Source organism: Alligator sinensis, unplaced genomic scaffold (assembly GCF_000455745.1).
Source record: "Alligator sinensis unplaced genomic scaffold, ASM45574v1 scaffold1170_1, whole genome shotgun sequence".
NCBI lineage: Eukaryota > Metazoa > Chordata > Crocodylia > Alligatoridae > Alligator > Alligator sinensis.
The window spans coordinates 360,737-379,855 of record NW_005842859.1 but is presented as its reverse complement, the minus strand read 5'-3'; the positions used below and the strand labels follow the sequence as shown (position 1 = coordinate 379,855).

General features: G+C 50.8%; 2 protein-coding genes across 2 annotated transcripts in view; one reads left to right on the top strand and one right to left on the bottom strand.

The window, feature by feature from the left end:
- Positions 1–6: 6 nt before the first annotated feature.
- Positions 7–9,166, top strand: KIF20A (kinesin family member 20A). The gene is made up of 18 exons (XM_006035599.2): positions 7–43; positions 126–245; positions 613–751; positions 854–1,041; positions 1,117–1,261; positions 1,436–1,630; positions 2,326–2,437; positions 2,570–2,641; positions 3,244–3,387; positions 3,471–3,636; positions 3,922–4,080; positions 4,209–4,348; positions 4,452–4,554; positions 5,266–5,479; positions 5,621–5,712; positions 6,003–6,140; positions 6,603–6,909; positions 7,567–9,166. The coding sequence occupies exons 2-18, from the start codon at positions 189–191 to the stop codon at positions 7,599–7,601; spliced, it is 2,406 nt and encodes an 801-aa protein (XP_006035661.1). The 5' UTR covers positions 7–43; positions 126–188; the 3' UTR covers positions 7,602–9,166.
- Positions 9,167–9,295: 129 nt separating this feature from the next.
- CDC23 (cell division cycle 23) overlaps positions 9,296–19,119 on the bottom strand; it is a 10,593-nt gene continuing 769 nt past the window's right edge. Inside the window, exons 2-16 of the mRNA XM_025191787.1 lie at positions 18,990–19,116; positions 18,641–18,778; positions 18,362–18,404; positions 17,504–17,609; positions 15,940–16,072; positions 14,475–14,652; positions 14,291–14,388; positions 13,934–14,015; positions 13,218–13,371; positions 12,996–13,115; positions 12,631–12,706; positions 11,978–12,039; positions 11,078–11,156; positions 10,881–11,000; positions 9,296–10,011 (exon numbers count right to left, since the gene is read on the bottom strand). Of these exons, the coding sequence (XP_025047572.1) occupies positions 9,841–10,011; positions 10,881–11,000; positions 11,078–11,156; positions 11,978–12,039; positions 12,631–12,706; positions 12,996–13,115; positions 13,218–13,371; positions 13,934–14,015; positions 14,291–14,388; positions 14,475–14,652; positions 15,940–16,072; positions 17,504–17,609; positions 18,362–18,404; positions 18,641–18,778; positions 18,990–19,116 (1,687 nt within the window). The 3' untranslated portion in view covers positions 9,296–9,840. The remainder of the gene's footprint in view (positions 10,012–10,880; positions 11,001–11,077; positions 11,157–11,977; positions 12,040–12,630; positions 12,707–12,995; positions 13,116–13,217; positions 13,372–13,933; positions 14,016–14,290; positions 14,389–14,474; positions 14,653–15,939; positions 16,073–17,503; positions 17,610–18,361; positions 18,405–18,640; positions 18,779–18,989; positions 19,117–19,119) is intronic.

Genomic DNA, 19,119 nt, shown 5'->3' with positions numbered 1-19,119 from the left:
CCGGCCTCTGACGCCAGCCGAGCTGGAGAAGCGGGAGGACCAGGTGAGGCCGGGGCGGCAGCTCTGGGGGAGGGCCGGGGGAGGGTCCGCGCCCCCCGCCCCGGCTGAGGGTCCGCACTCCTCAGGGCTGCGTCTGCATCGAGAGCCTGGAGACGCTGCTCCTGCGGGCGCCTGTGGACTCCTTCGCCATGCGCAGCACGGAGCGCGGCGTGGGCCAGGCGGCGCACAGGTTCACCTTCACGCAGGTGGGTGCCCGTGGGCGCGGCGCGGCAGCCCTGCCGTTCACACAGCTTTGCGCTGATGGCACCGGGGCCATCCGCACCAGCCCCTCGCGTCTCCCTTCCCCCGCCCCGTCCCTGCATCCGTCTGCTGCGCATTGTCTTGTGCTCGCGGAGCAGGAGCCTCATCTTGTCATCTGTCCGGTCGGTGCCCGGTGCAGCTGGCCCCCGGTCACGTCTAGCGCTCCTAGGATTACGTGGATGGAGCAGCCTGGGCCGGCTGCGCCGGGGTTCAGGGCTGGGTCGGAGGTGGGTGGCAGTCCAGGACAAGCAGGGCTGCAGCAGGCCGGAGAGGGAAGTCCTGCGCCCGCCCCTGTGATGTTCGTGTTTGCAGATCTTCGGCCCAGACATCGGACAAAAGACATTCTTTGACGCGACCATGAAGGAGCTGGTGCAGGATGTGCTGAATGGGCAAAACTGGCTGGTTTATACCTATGGCATCACCAACTCGGGGAAGACTCACACCATCCAGGGTGAGTGAGGCATCGGGTGTTGGCGTACCTGGACTCCTCGGAGGGAAGAAGTGCTGCTGTGTTGTGACTGAGAGCTCTGCTCACTGCTGTCCTCTCCTCCAGGGAGCAGCAAGGACGGTGGGATTCTGCCCCGCTCCCTAGCACTCATCTTCAATAGCGTGGGAGAGCAGCTGTACCGAGCCATGGATCTCAAGCCCTCACTCTCCAGCGAGGTGGCCTGGCTAGACAGCCGGCAGGTTCAACAAGAAGAGACCAAAAAGCTGGCCTTGCTGCACGGGGGATTACGGGAGGTGAGTGCGCTTCTCCGTCCACTGGGGAAGGACGAGGGTGCCCTGCACCAGCCTCATGTTCTGCCTGTTTCCTAGGAGCTGCTGACTCCACTGAAGAGGAGCCACAACACCACCGAGTCCCAGCTCCAGGCTGCCACTAGCAGCAGTTATGACAGTGGAGTGGGTGGCCTCTCGTCTACCAGCCAATTTGCCAACCACTCTGAGAGCAGCCAGCTGGACGGTATGTCTGGGACCCTACTGTGCCGGGGGAAGGGCAAGTCCTGGGTAGGAGGGGATGAAGCACACTTTGGGCAGGGGTAGAAACTCTCCCTTGTCTCCTCCAATCTGCTGGGTAGAGACCTGCTGGGGCTGCTGCAATCCCTACCACCCCGTCTGATTCTCCTCTGAAACCTAGGCTCTCGCTGGGCTGATCCAGACTGTGTCTCGCTCCATGCCTCAGGAGACGTGCAGTTCTCCATATGGGTCTCCTTTTTTGAGATTTACAACGAGCAGATCTACGACTTGCTAGAGCCAGCTCTGCCTGGCCCGAACCGCAAGAGGCAGACGCTGCGGCTGTGTGAAGACCCGAGTGGCAATCCCTATGTCAAAGGTAGAAACTGACCCAGCAGCACTCTGGGGAAGGACCCTGCTGGATCATTCTCCCTCCTGAAGGAGACAGTAGTAACCTGGGGTGGATAAGAGAAATGTCGGGTGGCCAGGAGCGCCTGTGGAAAGCAAGCAGTAGTAGGGGGAGGGATACTGCTCTAGGGCAGCAGCTCTCAACCTTGTTTGTACCAGGACCCATTTGTGAACATCAGTGGCCAGTCCTGCCCCAGTGCCTCTCGCTCTTGACCTGCTAGCCCCCATGCCCAGGCCCCAGCCCCCCCCCGGTGTGTGGGTTATGGGGGGGGGGGGCGGAAGGGGGGTGGCATGGTGGGGGAGACCCAAACAGCTCCTCGCAGGTTGAAACTCTGCAAGGGAAAAGCCACAGTTTCCTGCATTTTTCTTGTGGGAAAAGGAGAATCCATTTTTTAAGTCTGTTTGTGACCCTTTTGAGAGATTCTTGTGATCCACTTTTGGGTCTCGACCCATGGGTTGAGAAACGCTGCCCTAGGGCATTTTATACACAGTCAGCAGTTCCCTTCTGCTGAATTCGGGCTGGTATCCCTCAGGAGGCCCAAACAATGCAGGGAAGTTCAGCTTGGCTGTTGGCAGCAGTGAAGCCTGGGATGCGGTAGGTAGCCAGGGCCTCGGAAGGCAAACCACGTCTATCTGTACTACTTTCCCACCTGTCTGCTCTTTCAGATCTGAACTGGATCCACATTCAAGATGCCGACGAGGCCTGGAAGCTCCTGAAGCTGGGTCAGAAAAACCAGAGCTTTGCCAGCACTCACCTGAACCAGAACTCCAGCCGCAGGTTGGGGGCAGGGAGAGGAGAGAAATGGTTGTGCGAGGAGCGCTCATTTTATGGAACTAGGTGCTGGACTGGTGCCAGAGGAGGTCATTGCATGTTCCATTCAAGTGTATCTTTTGTCCTTGCTCCCTACAGTCACAGCATCTTCTCCATCAGGATTCTTCACCTAACAGGGGGCAGCAGTGAGATGATCCCCAAAATCAGCGAGTGAGTGCTTGGGGATGATCCTGCCACGAGCAAGTGGGGGTTGGACCAGTGACCACTTGAGGGCCTTGCTAGCCTGGCTCTGATTCTCAGATTGCATGGGGCTAACAGGGCTACAGGTCTAGAGCTCTCCAGGCCATGGTGCTGTTATGGATCTTTGGGGGCCTTCAGAAGCTGGAACTCACTGGGGAGGTGGAGAGCAGCTGTTGTGCATGTGTCCCACTGCTCCCTTTGGAGAGAGCAACAAAGCTGCTCTAGGAAGCACAGGAACATCCTGCATCAGCATGAGCATGGCTGACTGACCCCATCCCTGCATCCAAGGAGGCCCTCATGACAGCTGCTGCTGAGCAGCTTAACACTCATGTCTGGGATGCAGCAAGCTGGACATACTTGCTGGATCCGTGCTTGGAAAGCAGCACCCAACAGGGAATTTCTGGGTGAGCTTGGGCCCCTGACCTGAGCTTGGTAGTGTTGTTTAAAACAAACCTCTAGAAGAGATGGCTGAGCTGTCCTGAGGCTCAAGGAAGGTGGGGAGTGAGCTCAGGCCGGTGGGTGCATGACAACACATGGACTGTAATCTCAGCAGTGCCCTGGGTCTCTTCCAGACTGTCCCTGTGTGACCTTGCTGGCTCGGAGCGTTGCAAGGACCAGAAGAGCGGGGACCGAATGAAGGAGGCAAACAACATCAACACCTCTCTGCACACGCTAGGCCGCTGCATTGCTGCCCTGCGCCAGAACCAGCAGTCCAAGTGAGTAGCTCAGGGACCAGGGTGGTACGGGGGCTACCCACATACTTTTCTGCAGGCTCAGCGCATTTGTGCTCTTCCAACAGGCTGAAGCTGGTTGTGGTTCCCTTCCGGGACAGCAAGCTGACCCGTGTGTTCCAGGGATTCTTCACAGGGCGCGGGCGCTCCTCCATGATCGTCAACATTAGCCAGTGTGCGTCCATGTATGATGAAACCCTGCACGTGGCCAAGTTCTCAGCACTCGCCAGCCAGGTCAGTGAGATGCACAAGTGCTGCGGTCCCTGGCAGTGCAGGGGCTTCTCTGGATCTTCCATGAACCCCGTGGTTGGCTTGGATCTCAGGCCTCCTCCAGCTCCTATGCAAGTGAGCTGCTGCCCTTCGGTGCAAGGGGGTGAGGCAGTCCTTGCCAAGGTGCACTGTGCTCCCAGGTCCTGCCATCTTGCACAGTGAGGCTGGCTGTGACAGGAGAGCACTGGCCTGATGCCATCAGGTCTGCAGGCAATGTAGGCTCATGTCGGCAACCTGTTTTCTCTTCAGCTTGTTCAAGCTCCTGCAAAAGTGGTTCTCCCATCCATCCAGTCCATCATGAGGGAACACAGACGTCTTAGCCAGAGCTCAGAAGCAGGCCTAAAGCAGGAAATGGAATCTGACGAAGAGGGTGGAGATGAAGCAGATGTGTCCTTGTATAACAAGGAGGTGGGTGGTGTCTGTCTTGCACCCTCTGGGGTGATGTATAGTGTGCAGAGGTGGGACAGTAAGACTAGGTCACCATCTTGGACCTGTGGGGCACGAGGTTATGGTCTCCTCTTGTTCTGCTTCTGCAGGACTTGCTGCGTGTGGTGGAGGCTGCCCGGGAGCTGCTGGTGCAGGAACGGCGGGAGAAGCTGCACCTGGAAATGCAGCTCCGGGAGGAGATCTGCAATGAGATGGTGGAGCACCTGCAGCAGAAAGAGCAGTGGTGCAGGTGCGAGGGGTTGGGGATGGGCACGGGCACCTGTCCTCTCCTAAGGCTAAGCCTTGGCTTCAGGCCTCCAAATTGATGCCATGTCACTGTCTGCTCTCTGCAGCCAACATGTGGATGCCCAGAAGGAGCTACTGGAGGAGCTGTATGAGGATAAGCTGAGCAATCTGAAGGAGTCGCTCACAGACTATTACCAGGAGGAGATCAGGGTGTGTGGCAGTGGGAGTCAGGGGTGAGGAAGGGAGGCGGAAGGGGCAGGGCATGGAAACAACTTGTCTGGGTCCAGGAATACTGCTGTGTCATCACCCTTGCAGCATGAAGCCTTTCAGTTTTGTGCATGGTGCCCTAGGGTGGAACTGCCAGGCATCTCTGCTCCTCCCCATAGCCCCCAGCTCCAGTTCAACTTCTTGGCTGCTTGGTAGCCCTCAGCCTGTTGTTCCCAGGCAGGTAGCAGACACCTCTCCATCTTGTGCGGGGAAAACCCTCCAAAACATGGCATTGTTGTTTTAAATAAATTCTGGAGAAAATGGTGACCTCTTCAGAGTAACCATGAAGCTTTAGGAATTTCTTCTCCCGTGATTCATGTTGGCCATGTTGAGTAAGTTGCATGGCTGCTACATTGCCTGGAGCAGGTGAGGCATCATAGAAAATTAGGGTTGGAAGGGACATCAGGAGGTCATCTCATCCAACCATCAGGCAGATCCACCTGGAGCTGCAAACCCTTCACTTACCCAGGTGTGCACAGAGGGTGGCACTTGTTGCTTTCCTGTTATTTACCAAGGTGCTGTCTGAGTCGATCCACTGAAGGTGCTGCATGGCTAGCCAGTGTGTCGCTTGGGGAAGGGATGCCCCCCAGGGCCTGAAACATTAAGGGGGCTGTGTAAGTTCTTGGGTGTCAGCCAGTCTGCTGTTCCCCTCAGGAACGGGATGAGAAGATTGAAGAGCTGGAGGCTGCTCTGCAGGGGGCAAGGGTGCAGCTGGAGAACCTGGAGATGAAGCAGCAGGATGCTGGGCAAGAGGGCCTGCGCAGGTCAAAGAGAGTGGCGGCATCTGCAACTTCTATGCAACAGGAGCTGCTGGAAGCCAAAGCCAATCTGGAGCAGTGTCAGTCAGAGCTAAGAACCACAACAGCAGGTGAGGAGCAGGGGCAGGGCAGCCACAGTTGGGTAGCAGTGGGAGCAGTCGGGTCACCTGGTTGTGCCAGGCCCAGCCTTTCTCCAGTGCATCTGTGATTGTTGGCTGGGGCCTTCTCACTCTGTTCCTGCTCCCTCCCAGAGCTACGCAAGTACCAGAGGCTGGTGGAGCCACCACCTTCTGCCAAACCCATCACTGCAGATGTGGACAAGAAGCTGGAGGACGGACAGAAGGTAACTGCACTCCTATGAGGGAGAAGGGGAGGGGCTCTTCTGGCAGTGCTGTCAGGCACAACCTCCAGGCTACCTTCTACTGCAGCCCTCGTGTTGCAAACAGTCTGCAGCTCTGGGGACCAGAGTATGCCGCACTTCCAGTTGCCCAGTGGCAACTGGACTAGCTCAACTCAGTCTGTGGGATGGAGACTGTTCTGGTGGGGCCTTTCCCCCTTGCAGTTTCACACCTCTGTGTCCTACCTGTGTGGCTGTGCCTGCTGCTGGCATTGATTTTCCTGTCCCTCCTGCAGAACGTGAGGCTGCTGAGATCAGAGTTGCATAAACTCGAGGAGTGTCTGCAGTCGGCAGAAAGAGCATGTTGTCACAGCACAAGTGCAGGGAAGCTTCGTGAAACCCTTTGCACTTGTGAAGAGATCCTGGCTAGACAGGTAATGGATGACAGTGCTGGGATGTGTGGGTGGCAGAGCTTAGCTGACATGTCAGATTGCTGCCCAAATCTGGCAGAAAACACTTGTCAGTGTTTTCTAGCAGCATGAGACAAACCGTGTTTATTACTGGTCTTTGTCTCTGTCCAGTCCCAGCATAACGGGGCTCAACACTTCTTGTTCCTCTGTTTGCTTGGAACCCCTTCTGATGGCCACCTGCAGCAGGGGCTGACTACAGGGTGGGAAGCCAGGAGGCTTTCAAGCAACCTTTTAAGTCACTTTCTGAGGTGGATTCAGCTCCCCTGGCTCTGCCTCAGTTGGCAGTTCAGAACTCGCTATCACTGCAAGCTGCCTCTGTGTGAACAGCTGGCTCACTTTGACTGCAAGAGGATGGATTAACCGGCTGCTGGGCACCTGCGTACAGTATTAAACAGGCCGGTTTTGGCTATGGGTTTCTTGTCACAGGACCAGACGCTGGCAGAGCTGCAGAACAACATGATGCTGGTCAAGCTGGATCTACGGAAGAAAGCAGCCTGCATTGCTGAACAGTATCATACTGTGCAGAAGCTCCAGGCCCCTCCAACATCCACCTTGAAGAAGCGCTTCTGTGCCAACCGAGAGAACCTGCAGCCAAGCCAGCCTCCTGGCAAAAAGCTTTTCCTGCGCAACTTCCTGCCCTGCTCACCTGCCCGAACAGGGGTGGCTGAGAGCGGCCCCTACGGCTGCATCCTGCGAGCCCGTGGAACACCAGCACACAAGACCCTGCCCTCTGGTAAGAAGTACTGAGTGGGGCCTGTGGGTTGTTTGAGCCTTTAAGGCGCATTTACTGTATTTAGCCACATGTATATAAACAACTATATAGGGTAATTCTTCAGGACTTGTGCAGACACCGTGGGGGGGGGTGACTCCCGACAATGGCTTTAGATTGTCTACGTTGTGTCTCAGGCTAGCTGCTACTCCGCTATACATGGATCAGAGCCTCAAGCCCGGACTGCAATATAACCCTGCCTCATCTTTTTTTTTGTATTCTGTTACATTGTTTATGCATGACAATAAATGTCTTCCTACTGGCAGCAGCATACATCTCCTATCAGAACTAGCCCTAGCTTTCCTGGCATCTCCTAGAAACTTCCTCCCTTTCAGCTTGTGCCTCTACAGTCAAGATAGTTTAAGAATTGTGCTGCAGTTGAGAGATTTTTGGATGAGCTGGTGTAGTGCTGCTGCCTTGCAGAGCAGAGACCTAAAACTAGACCCTAAATCTTACATTTTTAATAAAGAATAAGACTGACAGGACTGACCTATGTGGCAAGCCAGGCACTTGCAACTGCAGGCAGTTGTGGAACACATTAAAGCCTGAAAGGCACAGAACAGCTCCATGAAACGGGCTGTAGCTTCTCCAACATGTCTAAGTTCTACCCGTCTCAAACAGGTGAGAACAAGCTCCTGAGACAAACAGCTGACTAAGCAAAATTACCTTGTCTGAGTCTGAAGAGGAAGACAAAGAGCAGTCCTTTCACATCAAGTAACTTTTAACCAAGGGTACTGATGCCATTATACCAACCATGGCTTTTGCTGTGTACAGAACAAGGGCACCCTAGCGAGGACTACAGCATCTCCTGGGTCAAATACACTACAAGCCCAACTCGCAGTAGTAATGGCAGGTATAAAGTGTTCCATTGGTGAAGATGGTAAAGCAGCAACCTGGCCCAGAGTAAGCTCTCACCAAATGCTACTTGGCATGGTGGTCTGCTGCCAGCTTTGGGACAGCAGTGCCAGTCTGTTCAGCTTCTATCCTACACTGAGCAGGGTGATGCAACACACTTGTGTACCCACCTTTCATGAAAGTATTGTATATTCTTACCCTACTTGCTAAGAATATTAGGAAACAGCCAGGCAGGGTAGGAATGATGGGAGGGTTAAGGTGAAGCAAGTTAAACCTTGAGCCACACTTCAACTTTTGGCAGCATGCCTGCTCAAGGTCTTCAGTCCCACAGGGGTACTGCAGCTCCTGCTGGACCAACAGGCCAAGTCCCGCAGGTATGAACAAAGGCAATACAACCAGTTAGTAACAGGAAAACAGCCTCCTCCTGCAGCTGACTTCCTTTGTGTTACTTTTGCCACCAGGGTGGGGGGTGGTGGTATAATAACTGCAATAAAGGACCTCCAGAGCTAAGGAGTAGGGACAGCAAGCTCAAGGATGTCCTACTGACAAGGCAGATGTGCAGACAGCAAAGGCAACACCACTTGCTAGTGTTTGGGGATAAGGATGGCCTGAGCCTAGCACTGTTAGAGTCAAAGTCCAGGGAAGACTTATTTTCAAAAGTAATCACTGTGGAAAATAATGGACAAGTTGTAAAAAGGCACACATGGTTTGATAGGGGCTGAAAGATTTGCGCATGACAACTGGCTTTGCTTTAGAACCGAGGCATTGTAATAGAATCTGGTCCCTTAGCAGTGAAAGGACACATGGTCTCACTGTTTACTTATGCTCAGCTAATGTACGTTCCTGCAAAAGGCTGTTTAGCCTTTTTAACTTAAATTAACCAGAACCCTGTGCCACCGCCCAGTTGAGCAACAGCACCTTGAGCAACTGTCCAGAAGCTTGTGCAAGATCACATTTGTTTAAGGCATGAGAGGCCCAACTGGCCTTCAGTTCCTCATGACTGCCGGTGACAGAGAAGCCACAGTGACATCTGTGTCCTGTTCAATTTAGCTTCATATTTTTGCATTCAGTGTAGTTCCTCTGACACCTACATATTGGTCCTTAAGAAAAATTCACAAGGGGAGCTGCTGCATAACCCTCTACGAGCACGGGCCCAGATTTTAGGCCCCTTTTACTGGTCTTGCCTGTAACTGCTTAAGTTTGGCAGCTCTAAGCAGCACCATCCCTCAGCCCTTTTTAAGAGGCACTAATGTGGAGAAAGATATGTGACAACACTGCTCTTCTGCACTTCCCCCCCACATCTCAGGGCAGCTAGGGCACAAACAAGATGTGATGTTAGGTGTAAGGATCTAGGCTGCTATACTAGTAGCCCTGTTAAGCCTCTAAGCCACCTTTCACACCCCTCCTGGAACCTGGATCTTTTCTATACTTAGTTCAACTTTACTTGTTTTAGGACAAAGGAAAATGGTGCCATGAAACAGCCCAGAGGCAGGAATTCAGTCATCGACATTTAATTGTATCCCTCTGACTGCTTCTCCATTCAAAGTCAAAACATTTGAGCCACAGACCTAATCACAACCAGCCATTACTGCAGGTCACTTATGCACTTCTGACACCTAGGTCCCCAGATGCTGCTTCCTTTCATGACAGCAGGGTGCCTCTCTGCTGCTCACAGCAGGAGAGCAGCTTGTAGGACACCTGTGGGTTAACATGTGCAGAGAAGCCTGGCAGGGACCACTCTTGCCATAAGCAGTGGTGATCCCATTCTGGCCCTGATGGGAGTTCAGCTCATTTGTTTCACCTGGAACTGCTTCTCACAAAGTTGGGATTTGCTGCGCTCAGGCAATGGCACTGCACTGTTCTGAGGTCTCAGCACAGGCACTTTGTCTGGGCCCCACTGCAAGTTTTGTTGTGCTGGCACAACAGCTGCCTGGTCTTCAGGTTCAGGATTCCTGCCCCCAAGGAAAGACAGTGCCAAACACAAGCTTCACTGCAAAGGTGGCTGTTTCAGGGATGGGAAGAGGCCTCTATTTGCACAGCTCACGGCGTAACTGAGGACAGGTTGAGTGGGGACACTCGGCGTGTAGGAGTGTTATTGGCCGACAACGAGGCAGGGAGGAAGAAGGAAGCGGAGATCTCCGTGGAAGAGTTTTCTCCTTGGTTGCGTAGTTGCAAGATCTGTCGCAGCAAGGCCTTTCCTTCTTCTCTCGTCTAAAAGGAAGCGAGAAGATAGCATCAATAAAAGGTCAAATCCAGGCCTACTGGAGATGCCGGGAGAGTCAGAGTCAAATTCAGCAGCTGGAGATGCCGTGAGAGTCAGAGTCAAATTCAGCAGGAGTGTGAACTGTTACATAGCCCACAGCAACTCAATGTTGAGTCTGCAGGATACTGTGCACCTTACTCCCAGATATTTATTTTTAATGCTATTAAAAGCAGTGTTGAGACAACCACCCCCCCTTTTAATATATCCTTTGGCACCCAAAGTACAAGCTTTAAGTACCTCCCAGCCACTGCTGTAATACCCAACTACTTTTCACAGAGTAGATTTGCAAGAGCAAAGTGCTGAATGGACTTAGAAGAGAAGAAGTGGAGACTCCACTTTCTAGAAGGGGCCAGTGTCATGCCATGCTGTCTTCTGGGCTCAAGTAACCCAGCATGTCCTGTGATAGGTCCCAGGAGATTCTCTAAGGCCAGTGTATGAGGGGAGTGAGCACTATGGCACCCTGGTGCTGTCCAGTGAAGCAGGCTGATCGGAGAGAAGGAATCTAGGGGATTCTGATACCAAATGGGCAGCAAGTCCATCAGGCCCTGCACGAAGGCAGAAGACTTTATGCATGGAGGTTAATGGACACTCCATCTCATGTTCTTTGCCTCCTGAATGCAGTGAGTTAGTTTAGCTGTGCCAAAGAGCAACAGCAGATGTGTGCTCAACACTAGAAGCCTCCACATGGCCATGAAGACAATGCACTGCAGGGGATGCAGCTCACTTTCCCTAATCAGAAAGTCCCTCTCACTGGGGAGGCAGAGCCAACATCCAAGTCACCCATGAAAGGAGCGCTGGGGATTGTATGGCTACTCACATCGTTGAACGCACAGCATTTCTGAGCACATGCCGAGGCTTCGTCCCACAGCTTACACTTGAAGTAGTATTGAGCCAGGTAGCGGAAGGCAGTGCTCACCTCCAGATGCTCCACTATCTCCTGGAGTAATAAGAAAGCAGTAAGAGCTAGTTCCTCTCCACTCAGTCTTGCCTGCCGCCCCCACGGCACTGACTCACCCCACAGGAATAGATATCCTGAATGTACTTGATGTAGCACTGTGCAGCCTGTTCAGATTCATTCAGCTGTTCATGCAGCCTGAGAAAGGAGAAAGACTGTCACAGGGGAGGAGCAGAGTAGGGAAGATACCTGCTGTTTGTATCTCCAGCTGGTCTGGGTGGACCTATACAAAAGGAATCACCCCAACACTACCCCACTCCAACTGCAGCAAGCCCCAGCCCACTAGAATTCGCCAAAGAATCCAGCACAGACAGGGCACAGTGACCAGCTGCCCAGCAAACCAACACAGCTGCCCAGAGAAGAGCCAGCCAGCTGGCAGGAGTTCTTGCAAAAGCCACTAAGGAATTCACTATAATCATGAAAGGTTAAGGAATTTGCTGCAATTTTGAGTAGCTTTGGCTGTTTGCTTCAACCTCCGCAGCTGAGCTTCATTCCACATCCATCCTTTTCTCCCCTGGGCTGTTCCAAGCATCCTCCTCCCCACTTTTTTCCACGTAGCTTATCCCCAATTATACCTTCAAAAATCAGAGCCAGCATCACCTTACTCGCTCTGCTGCTGTGGTACACACCCCTGCCCCACTACACCACACCTGACTAGTTCTGAGGCAGGATTTGTCTGCTACTTTGTACTGTGCCCACCACAACGGAGCCCCTTCAGCGCTACTGTAATGAACCCGATTCCCAATTAGCACTGCCTGACACAGTCACTCTGGCCCGTGGGGAATTCGTATGTTCAGAGGCCTAAAACACTGGCATTCCCAAAGACCTGGGTACACTCTCCCCATCACAGTTAATGCCACCCAGCTCTTACCCAGCATTTACAGAGATCTCAAACTGCTTTATGAAGGAGCCAATCTATCCCCAAGTACTGGGAACAACAAATGCACATCTGTACTCACTTTGCTAGTTTCACCAATGCCATCTTCTCCACATCTCCCACAGCATAAGCTCTCCAATAACACTGCCAGAGAAGAAATAAGCACTCGCACAAGCATCTCGACAAAACATGTATAGGAGATGCAAGTGGGTCAGAAAGTTGCTGCAGGGGCCTCCAGCAGGGGGATGAAGAGAACTGGGCCTCTGGAAAGCAAGACCGGACAGATTCACCATCCGGTCTGGGCTGACACCGAAAACAAAGCCTCCCTTAATGACAACAGAAATCAGCTAAGACTAGCCTCAAACAACATACTACACCAGCAGTTCCCAATCTGTGGCATGGGTACCACCAGCGGTACACAGACACTTGTCAGTGGTTCTGTGTTAACAGATTTATTATAATCACTTTATAGGACAAAAATGTGCTGGTGGTACTTAAGGTTGTATCATTTTAAACTGGTGGTACACAATCGCTCGAAGTTTGGGAACCGCTGTACTACACCAATTCTCCCACCCTTCACAGAGACCACAGAACAGCTAGTTCCCCATTCATCTTCCTCTCTCGTTGTGTGGACAAAAAGCTCTGGGGGCCTGGAGTATCACACAGGGTGGACTAGTAGCAACCAGCTTTCCGGGCAGGCACATTAAAACTCAGCCTCTCTGAAACCTCACTCACCTTTTTGGCTTCCACTAACTGATTGAGTTTCTCGTAACATTCTCCCAGAGCAACCAGCATACGGGAATCATTGGGCCTGAAAGACACAAAAGTCAGTCAAGCTGGCCGATGAGAAGATGAAGCTACCTCAGAACCCAATACTGTTTCAAGTTAATTGAGCACTCAGCCCTACCCCAAAATATATCATTGCATACGCTCCCTAAGCTAGCAGGAGTATTAATCCTTTACTGATGTACCCAAGTCACTGTAGTGAGGCTACATACTTTGTCAGAAGCAGCACTGGTAACTCAGCTCCCACATTTGTCTCTTAGCTAACAGCAGTTCAGAGTTTGCACCCACAGGAATGGCTACTTTCCTGGCTTTACCTGAGCTGGTGGGCCCGCCGGTAGTAGTAGAGACAGTAAAAAGGCATCTTGAGGATCTCATACGTCTGCCCTAGTCCATACCAGGCTCTGTAGTCCCTCTTGTTCACCTCTATGGCATGTCTGCCACAAAAAGAGAGATGCAAGTACTAGCATACACGGGGGTAGGAAGAGAATTCCTAAGCAGAGCACCATAAGATACTTGGCCCCCAGCCCTGCACACACCTGTAAGCCTGGATGGCTGCAGACGTGTTCTTCATTTCCATGTACTCATGTCCCATGAGGGTCCAAGCTCCAAGATACCGAGGATTCAGTTTTAAGGCTCTCTGGAAATACAGCGCTGCTTTTTCATGCTGGGAGCGCAAACTATAGTAATTCCCTAAAGCAAAGTCACTGGATTAAAACAAGTAAGGGAAAACAGCAAAGACCTAGGAAATGGGCGGAAGCAGCAGCAGCAACCGTTGCTTTTTCATAAACCCTAGAAAAAGCAGCAGCCTACTCAGGCAGATCCAACTCAACCCCTTATGCCAAACCAACAGCTAGTGCAGATTTTTCTTTCTGTCTGTCCTCCAATGCTCTAGCAAAGACCTTTTTCCAACTGTGGCAGCCAACAATGCTCTCACTCTGCTGGGTGAAGACAACTGCACCAAGCCAGTTTTCCACATCTTGTTTGGGAATTAAGCATCCAGAATTGCACTGCAGGTTTCCAGGTGAGATCTTGGAGCTTTATAAAAGGGATCACCATCCACATGTCCTTTATAAGACCTGCCTCAGCTGTGCTGCCAACAGTGCACCAGCTTGTCACTGCTTGCTCACAGTCTCATTTTTACTGCTTTACCCCAAGAAAAGGGGTACCCCATTAGGACAGACTCAATAGCTGTTAATGTGGCCCCCACACTGCAGGCACAGAGGTCGAATCAAGCAGGAGGGCTGGTTCTTACCTATCACACAGCAAGTCTCAACGCGATACTTGTCAATCTCACACAGATTGTGAGCCAGGTAGCTCAGCTCAGGTTTCATGCTCTGAGGGAACAGAAGAGGGAGACCCATATGGGGACAAGTGTGATGCCACTTCAGAGGGAAGAGAAATAGGGGGAGGGGGAACTCACACACAGTATCTCAATCTACTGTGGAGGAAGGAGAGAGAAAGGAGGGGCTACAGCTTTACACTCAGAGCTATGTTAGTGTTAATTCAGTCGGATCAGCCTTACTCAGGTATTCTGCCAAGGCGGCACAAATTGCTCTTTGCAGGTAGCTGACATTGCACAGGAATGTAGACAACAGAAGGGTGGGCTTACCCGAACATAAAGCAGGTTGGAAAATGTGTCCATGTTCTCTATCCTGTATGGATCTTGCTTCCTCAGCTCGTTGAAGATGGAAAGAGCTTTGTCAATATCTGAAGAGAGAGGAAAGCAAGCATCATGAGCACTGCTGAAGAGTTTGCAGCAGAAGGCACATTGCCTACCAACAGGGCTTCCTAACCTCGGATGTTGTGGTAGGCAACTGCAATCTGAGAGATGATGTAGGTGCTTTTGGAGAATCCTGCATCAATGAGACACTGGTACTTCTGCAGAGCCTCTTCAATCAGTTGCAGCTCTGTGTAAATGTGTGCCAAGAAGAACTCCTTCATCCACGTATCTGGCAAGGACAGGAACTTCAGCTGGCACGAACCAAACAGAGACGACACCCACTTCAACAACAGTCCATGGTATGAGAATCAAAGACAGCATCAGTTTAACATCCAATATTTCTACTGGTAGCAGCAGAAGTCCCCTGACAACACTCCTATGGAAGGTGCTAAATCCTTCATATAAACTAATATATCAGTAACCTTTTGATAAGCCAAACAGACTGAACTCTAAGACTCACTAAAAGGTATTTTGTCTGACTCTTAAATCATGAGGCTGTTTTCTGTGCCCTCTCTGTTGCTTTAAATGTGCCATTTAAAACAGACACCAGAGCTATACGCAGCACTGCAGTACAAGGAACACCTAATGCCATGTCCAGAGGTAAAAAAAATAATCACTTCCCTATTCCTCCTCCCCTCTTTAGATTAATCTAAAGACTTCATTAGCCTCTTCTGATGTAACACCAGAACGTAACCCGTGTTCTCTCACAAACTCATGGTGATCCCAACACACTCTTCAAAGCAAGCCACAGTCTCCATTTTGACAATGGCTTTGTATTTGACTTCATTACCATTCACAGGCCGTTAGCTAATTTTAGGTCACTGATAAAAAATATTGACTTGCCCCAAGCCTAGAACCAATTCCTATGAAGGACCACCCCTATTTGATGGCAATTCTGTTATCCAGCCAGTTCCTGGTCTATTTAACAGAGACTTGACTCATATTGTAGGGGGCTAATTATTTAACCAGAATACCATGTAGTAACAAGTGCCATACAGAGGCCTTAAGTATACTGTAGCTTATAGACACCCAAATTTGTCATCTGAAAGAGGGAAGTCAGGTGTATTTAATGAGGCCTAATATATTAATTGGCCTTGCCAGCTCTGGATTAGTCCAAAGCCTTCTAGTTTTTTTGTCAATCTCCAGCCCCCCCACCCGGTCACAACTTTATTTATAGTAATTACAGTATACATCTCCTCCCCCAGATGCCCATTTACCATGATCTGATTATTTGTTTGGTTGCCAATGGTTGCTTTCTGTTATGTAAGGGAGAGGCTCAGACAGAACTGTGGGGGGTAAGAATAATTCAATGAGTTCCTGTCTATAGGAAAACTTTCCAGACGACATTATGGTAAGCAGCTGCAGCATACACAGTTTCAAAAACAGTTTACAGTTCAAGGTTCTCATTTCTGTGATCAGCTTCTGAGCTGAAAATAACACCAGTCTCACAACATGAGCCCATCAGCCACCAGACCACGTTACAAACTGAGGCTAGGTTCTAGAATTGCGACTGCATTTTAGTATTTGTCAGTTTTTACCATCTCCTTGTCTGTGATCAGGTTACAAAGCTCCAGCCAGGCTCCCCAATGTAAAGGCAAAACATGAGCTGCTTCAACAAATACATCTATGGCCTCTTTCACCAGGTCCAGCTTTCGCAGCACAACACCATAGCTGTAGAGAAAGATACCAGTGTAACTCTGCACTGCTCACCTCAAACAGCTGCCCATGCTAAAGAAGCTACAAAACTCTCAACTACCTCAGACAAGCCACAAGGCTGCAAGAAAGAAAAATCATCAAGTTTCTAGCAGCAAAAAGGAACTCCTTCCTTGTGGAGAAGCAACAACATATCAAATTTACTAGATGCATTAAACATGTTTGATCTATAGGATATTGCTGAAATGACTAAAATACAAATCAGTTTAGAGAAAAGAGTTAAAAGGATCATTTTAAGTAATTTTTCATTAAAGCACCTGACTTTTCTTTGCACTTTAAAGATACCAGCACTGTCCTTTGGCTACGTGGCTGCTTCTCATGTGCCAATTCCTTAAATAGATTACATATAGGTAATATTTATCAGAGGGTTATAAGAATGAGCATGAGATCAAATCCCATTTCCTATGGAATTGTTGCTAAATACTATCCATTATTTGAAAGTTAAAGTGAGTCACTGCAGGCGCAGAACTTAAGTTTCTATTGTAAGACCCTACTCTTTTTATTGTAATGCTTGCCCCTGAGCAACTGAGCCAACTTTGGTTATCCTATCTCTAGTTACCGTAAGTCACACTTTTCCCAGAATCAGGGGGAATTCTGGATTCTCACATCACCAGTGTCCTGGGTACTGGTACCTGGTTGACTGGGAAAGGATGCGTTAAGTCCTCCCCTACTGACTGATTACAAAAGGGATACCACTTGTTTAGCAGTAAGGGTCTGAATTAGATCTCCGGTCAGGTGTTCGAACATTGCTGTAGATCTAATGAGGGGTTGTATTCAACTCACACAGTAGAAAAACCTCCTAAAAATCTAAGTTACGCAATTTGTCAAAATGTGTTTTGCATTTTAGACGATCATCATACAACTGGCTGGTAGTTTCAATGTGTGACTGCGCCCCATCATTGTGCAGGTGATGGAAGGCATCAATCTAATAGCTTGGCTCAAGTCCGACTCTTTAGCTTACACCGTAAGACACGCATTTACCACTGCAGGCCTTCAGCTCAAATACCAGTGTTGGCCAAGGTGAAAGCTACCAGTGTTCCAGGCTAATACGTTTGAACGTTGATCAGCCTATTTCACACCATCAGAGATAGGGAACTCTGAGGATGGAGAGTCCAATACAAAAATCTCATCAACAAGATGAAGATGAACCAGGATACCCAACCTTTCATTGCTTATTTCCATCCTCCAAAATTCTGGATGGTTCACGTGCATCCTGCCAGGATTTTAAGTGCTGCTAAACTATTAGCCAACTCTCCAATGGGCACTCCATTCCCTTCCTTTCCCTTAGGGAAAGGGAACCACAGGGTGACCTAGAAATCAGTATATGCCAGTCCCACTTGTTGAGTATCCTTGATCCAAGGATTCATATGGAGACTCAGAGATACTTACAGATAAAGGCCAAATCCATCTAGTTCTCGTGCCTTGTGTTTCTTGCTAAGTTCCACCCTTAGCTCTCTCAGAGCTTCGTTTTTCACCTGTCCCTTCTCCAAAGGACCTGCAAAGAAAGTCAGAGCCAGGTTCTAGTGTCAATCATCACACCTCAGTGATCAGATGCTATAGTCCCTCATAGTCTTGTGACTTTACCAGGTTAGAGGCTCACAGAAAACAGTCCCTTCTTCTCTTCAGGTAAGTACATCTGATGAAGTAGGTGGCCTACAACAGCTCGTGCTTCTGAAGCAGTTAGTCTCTAAAAATGCCCCCCTACCCTACCTGCGCCCCAACTAACACAGGCCTGGTGCTGGCCTTTAAATAAAAAAAAGACCTAGCTTGATCTCCTGCAGGACACTGGTGTATTTCACCTGGTACTTCCTGTGCCAAGCCCATGCCAGCTGAAACTATATTCTGGAGCTGTATTCTAGTATTGGCCACACTGATGACAGAGGTAAAAGTGCTCTCCTGCACCTAACTCGCCACTTCTCCCTTTGCATTGGTAAGGATCGCAAAAGCCTCTGCCGGAGAGCTAGAGTCACTTCTTCACCGGGACTCCCACATTCTTTCCAGAGGAACCGCTGTACAGAATACAAGCCCGACCCTTGAAATGCAAGTGATCTTCTTAAAGAAGTGCCAGAAAGAATTTGTGGCAAATGCCTCAAATAAGAAGTAGACTGCTCACGTCCAGCAGACTGAACATGCCATTCAATCATTTACTCCTGGGCCAGAGGCAGAACTGGCTTACACAGACGGTCAGAAACGCTGGTGTTATTGTCTTGGGTTCTTTATTCCAGATAAGAAGAGTCAGCCGCTTACCCAGACTATCCACTGTTTCATCATCTTTCTTCTTTTCTCCTGACTGTGAAGAGAGAACAAACACGTTTTACCGGCTGCAGGGTAACCCTACTGGTGACGCTGTACTCTATCTCCTGAGAAACACCACTAGAAATGGTCTGGTTTAGCAAGAAAGCCAGGGGTTAAATCTGGCCTTTCAGACAGCGGCTAGAAAAGAGCCCCGGTGGAAGATGAAGACGGGCGAAAGAAAGCAGCAGGGGCAGAGTTAACGTGGAAGAACGGCCTTGGCCGCGGCCTCACCAGGTATCGGGAGTACATGTACAGGAAGTACGCCTTCTGGCTCTTGCAGCCCCGCAGGAAGTAGGCAGCCCGGTCGTACTCCTTCAGATCGAAGTAGGACTTGGCCAGCGTGTAAGCATCCAGGTCGCGAGTGTCCTCCTGCAGGCACAGGAGACCAAGCTCGAAGGCTGCAGCTTCCCCATGGGGAAGCCACTTTCTGCCGACGAACGCCAGCGTAACGCGCTCTGGACGGCGAAGCTTACACCACCTGCACGCAGACGGCTCGCACGCATCCCACCCCACCGCTCCCCCCGCCCCCGCCCTTCTACGCAGGAGAGTTAAAGCGCGTTTAGAAATGCTGCATCCATACACTGCCGCTCCCCAAAACAGACCGCGACGCGGCCGGCGCCAGAGCAGTTGCGGGGGGCAGGGGCGTGCGGCGCCGGACTGAGGCCGCCCGCTTCCAACCCCGACACCAGCCGTGTCCAGGCTGCAAACTG

Bases quoted from the DNA above. Each gene is read 5' to 3' on its own strand.
- KIF20A (XM_006035599.2), top strand. From the start codon at position 189: ATGCGCAGCACGGAGCGCGGCGTGGGCCAGGCGGCGCACAGGTTCACC. The intron at 1,262-1,435 runs GTATGTCTGGGA...TCTGAAACCTAG, and splicing joins TGAGAGCAGCCAGCTGGACG to GCTCTCGCTGGGCTGATCCA. The intron at 3,637-3,921 runs GTCAGTGAGATG...TTTTCTCTTCAG, and splicing joins TCTCAGCACTCGCCAGCCAG to CTTGTTCAAGCTCCTGCAAA.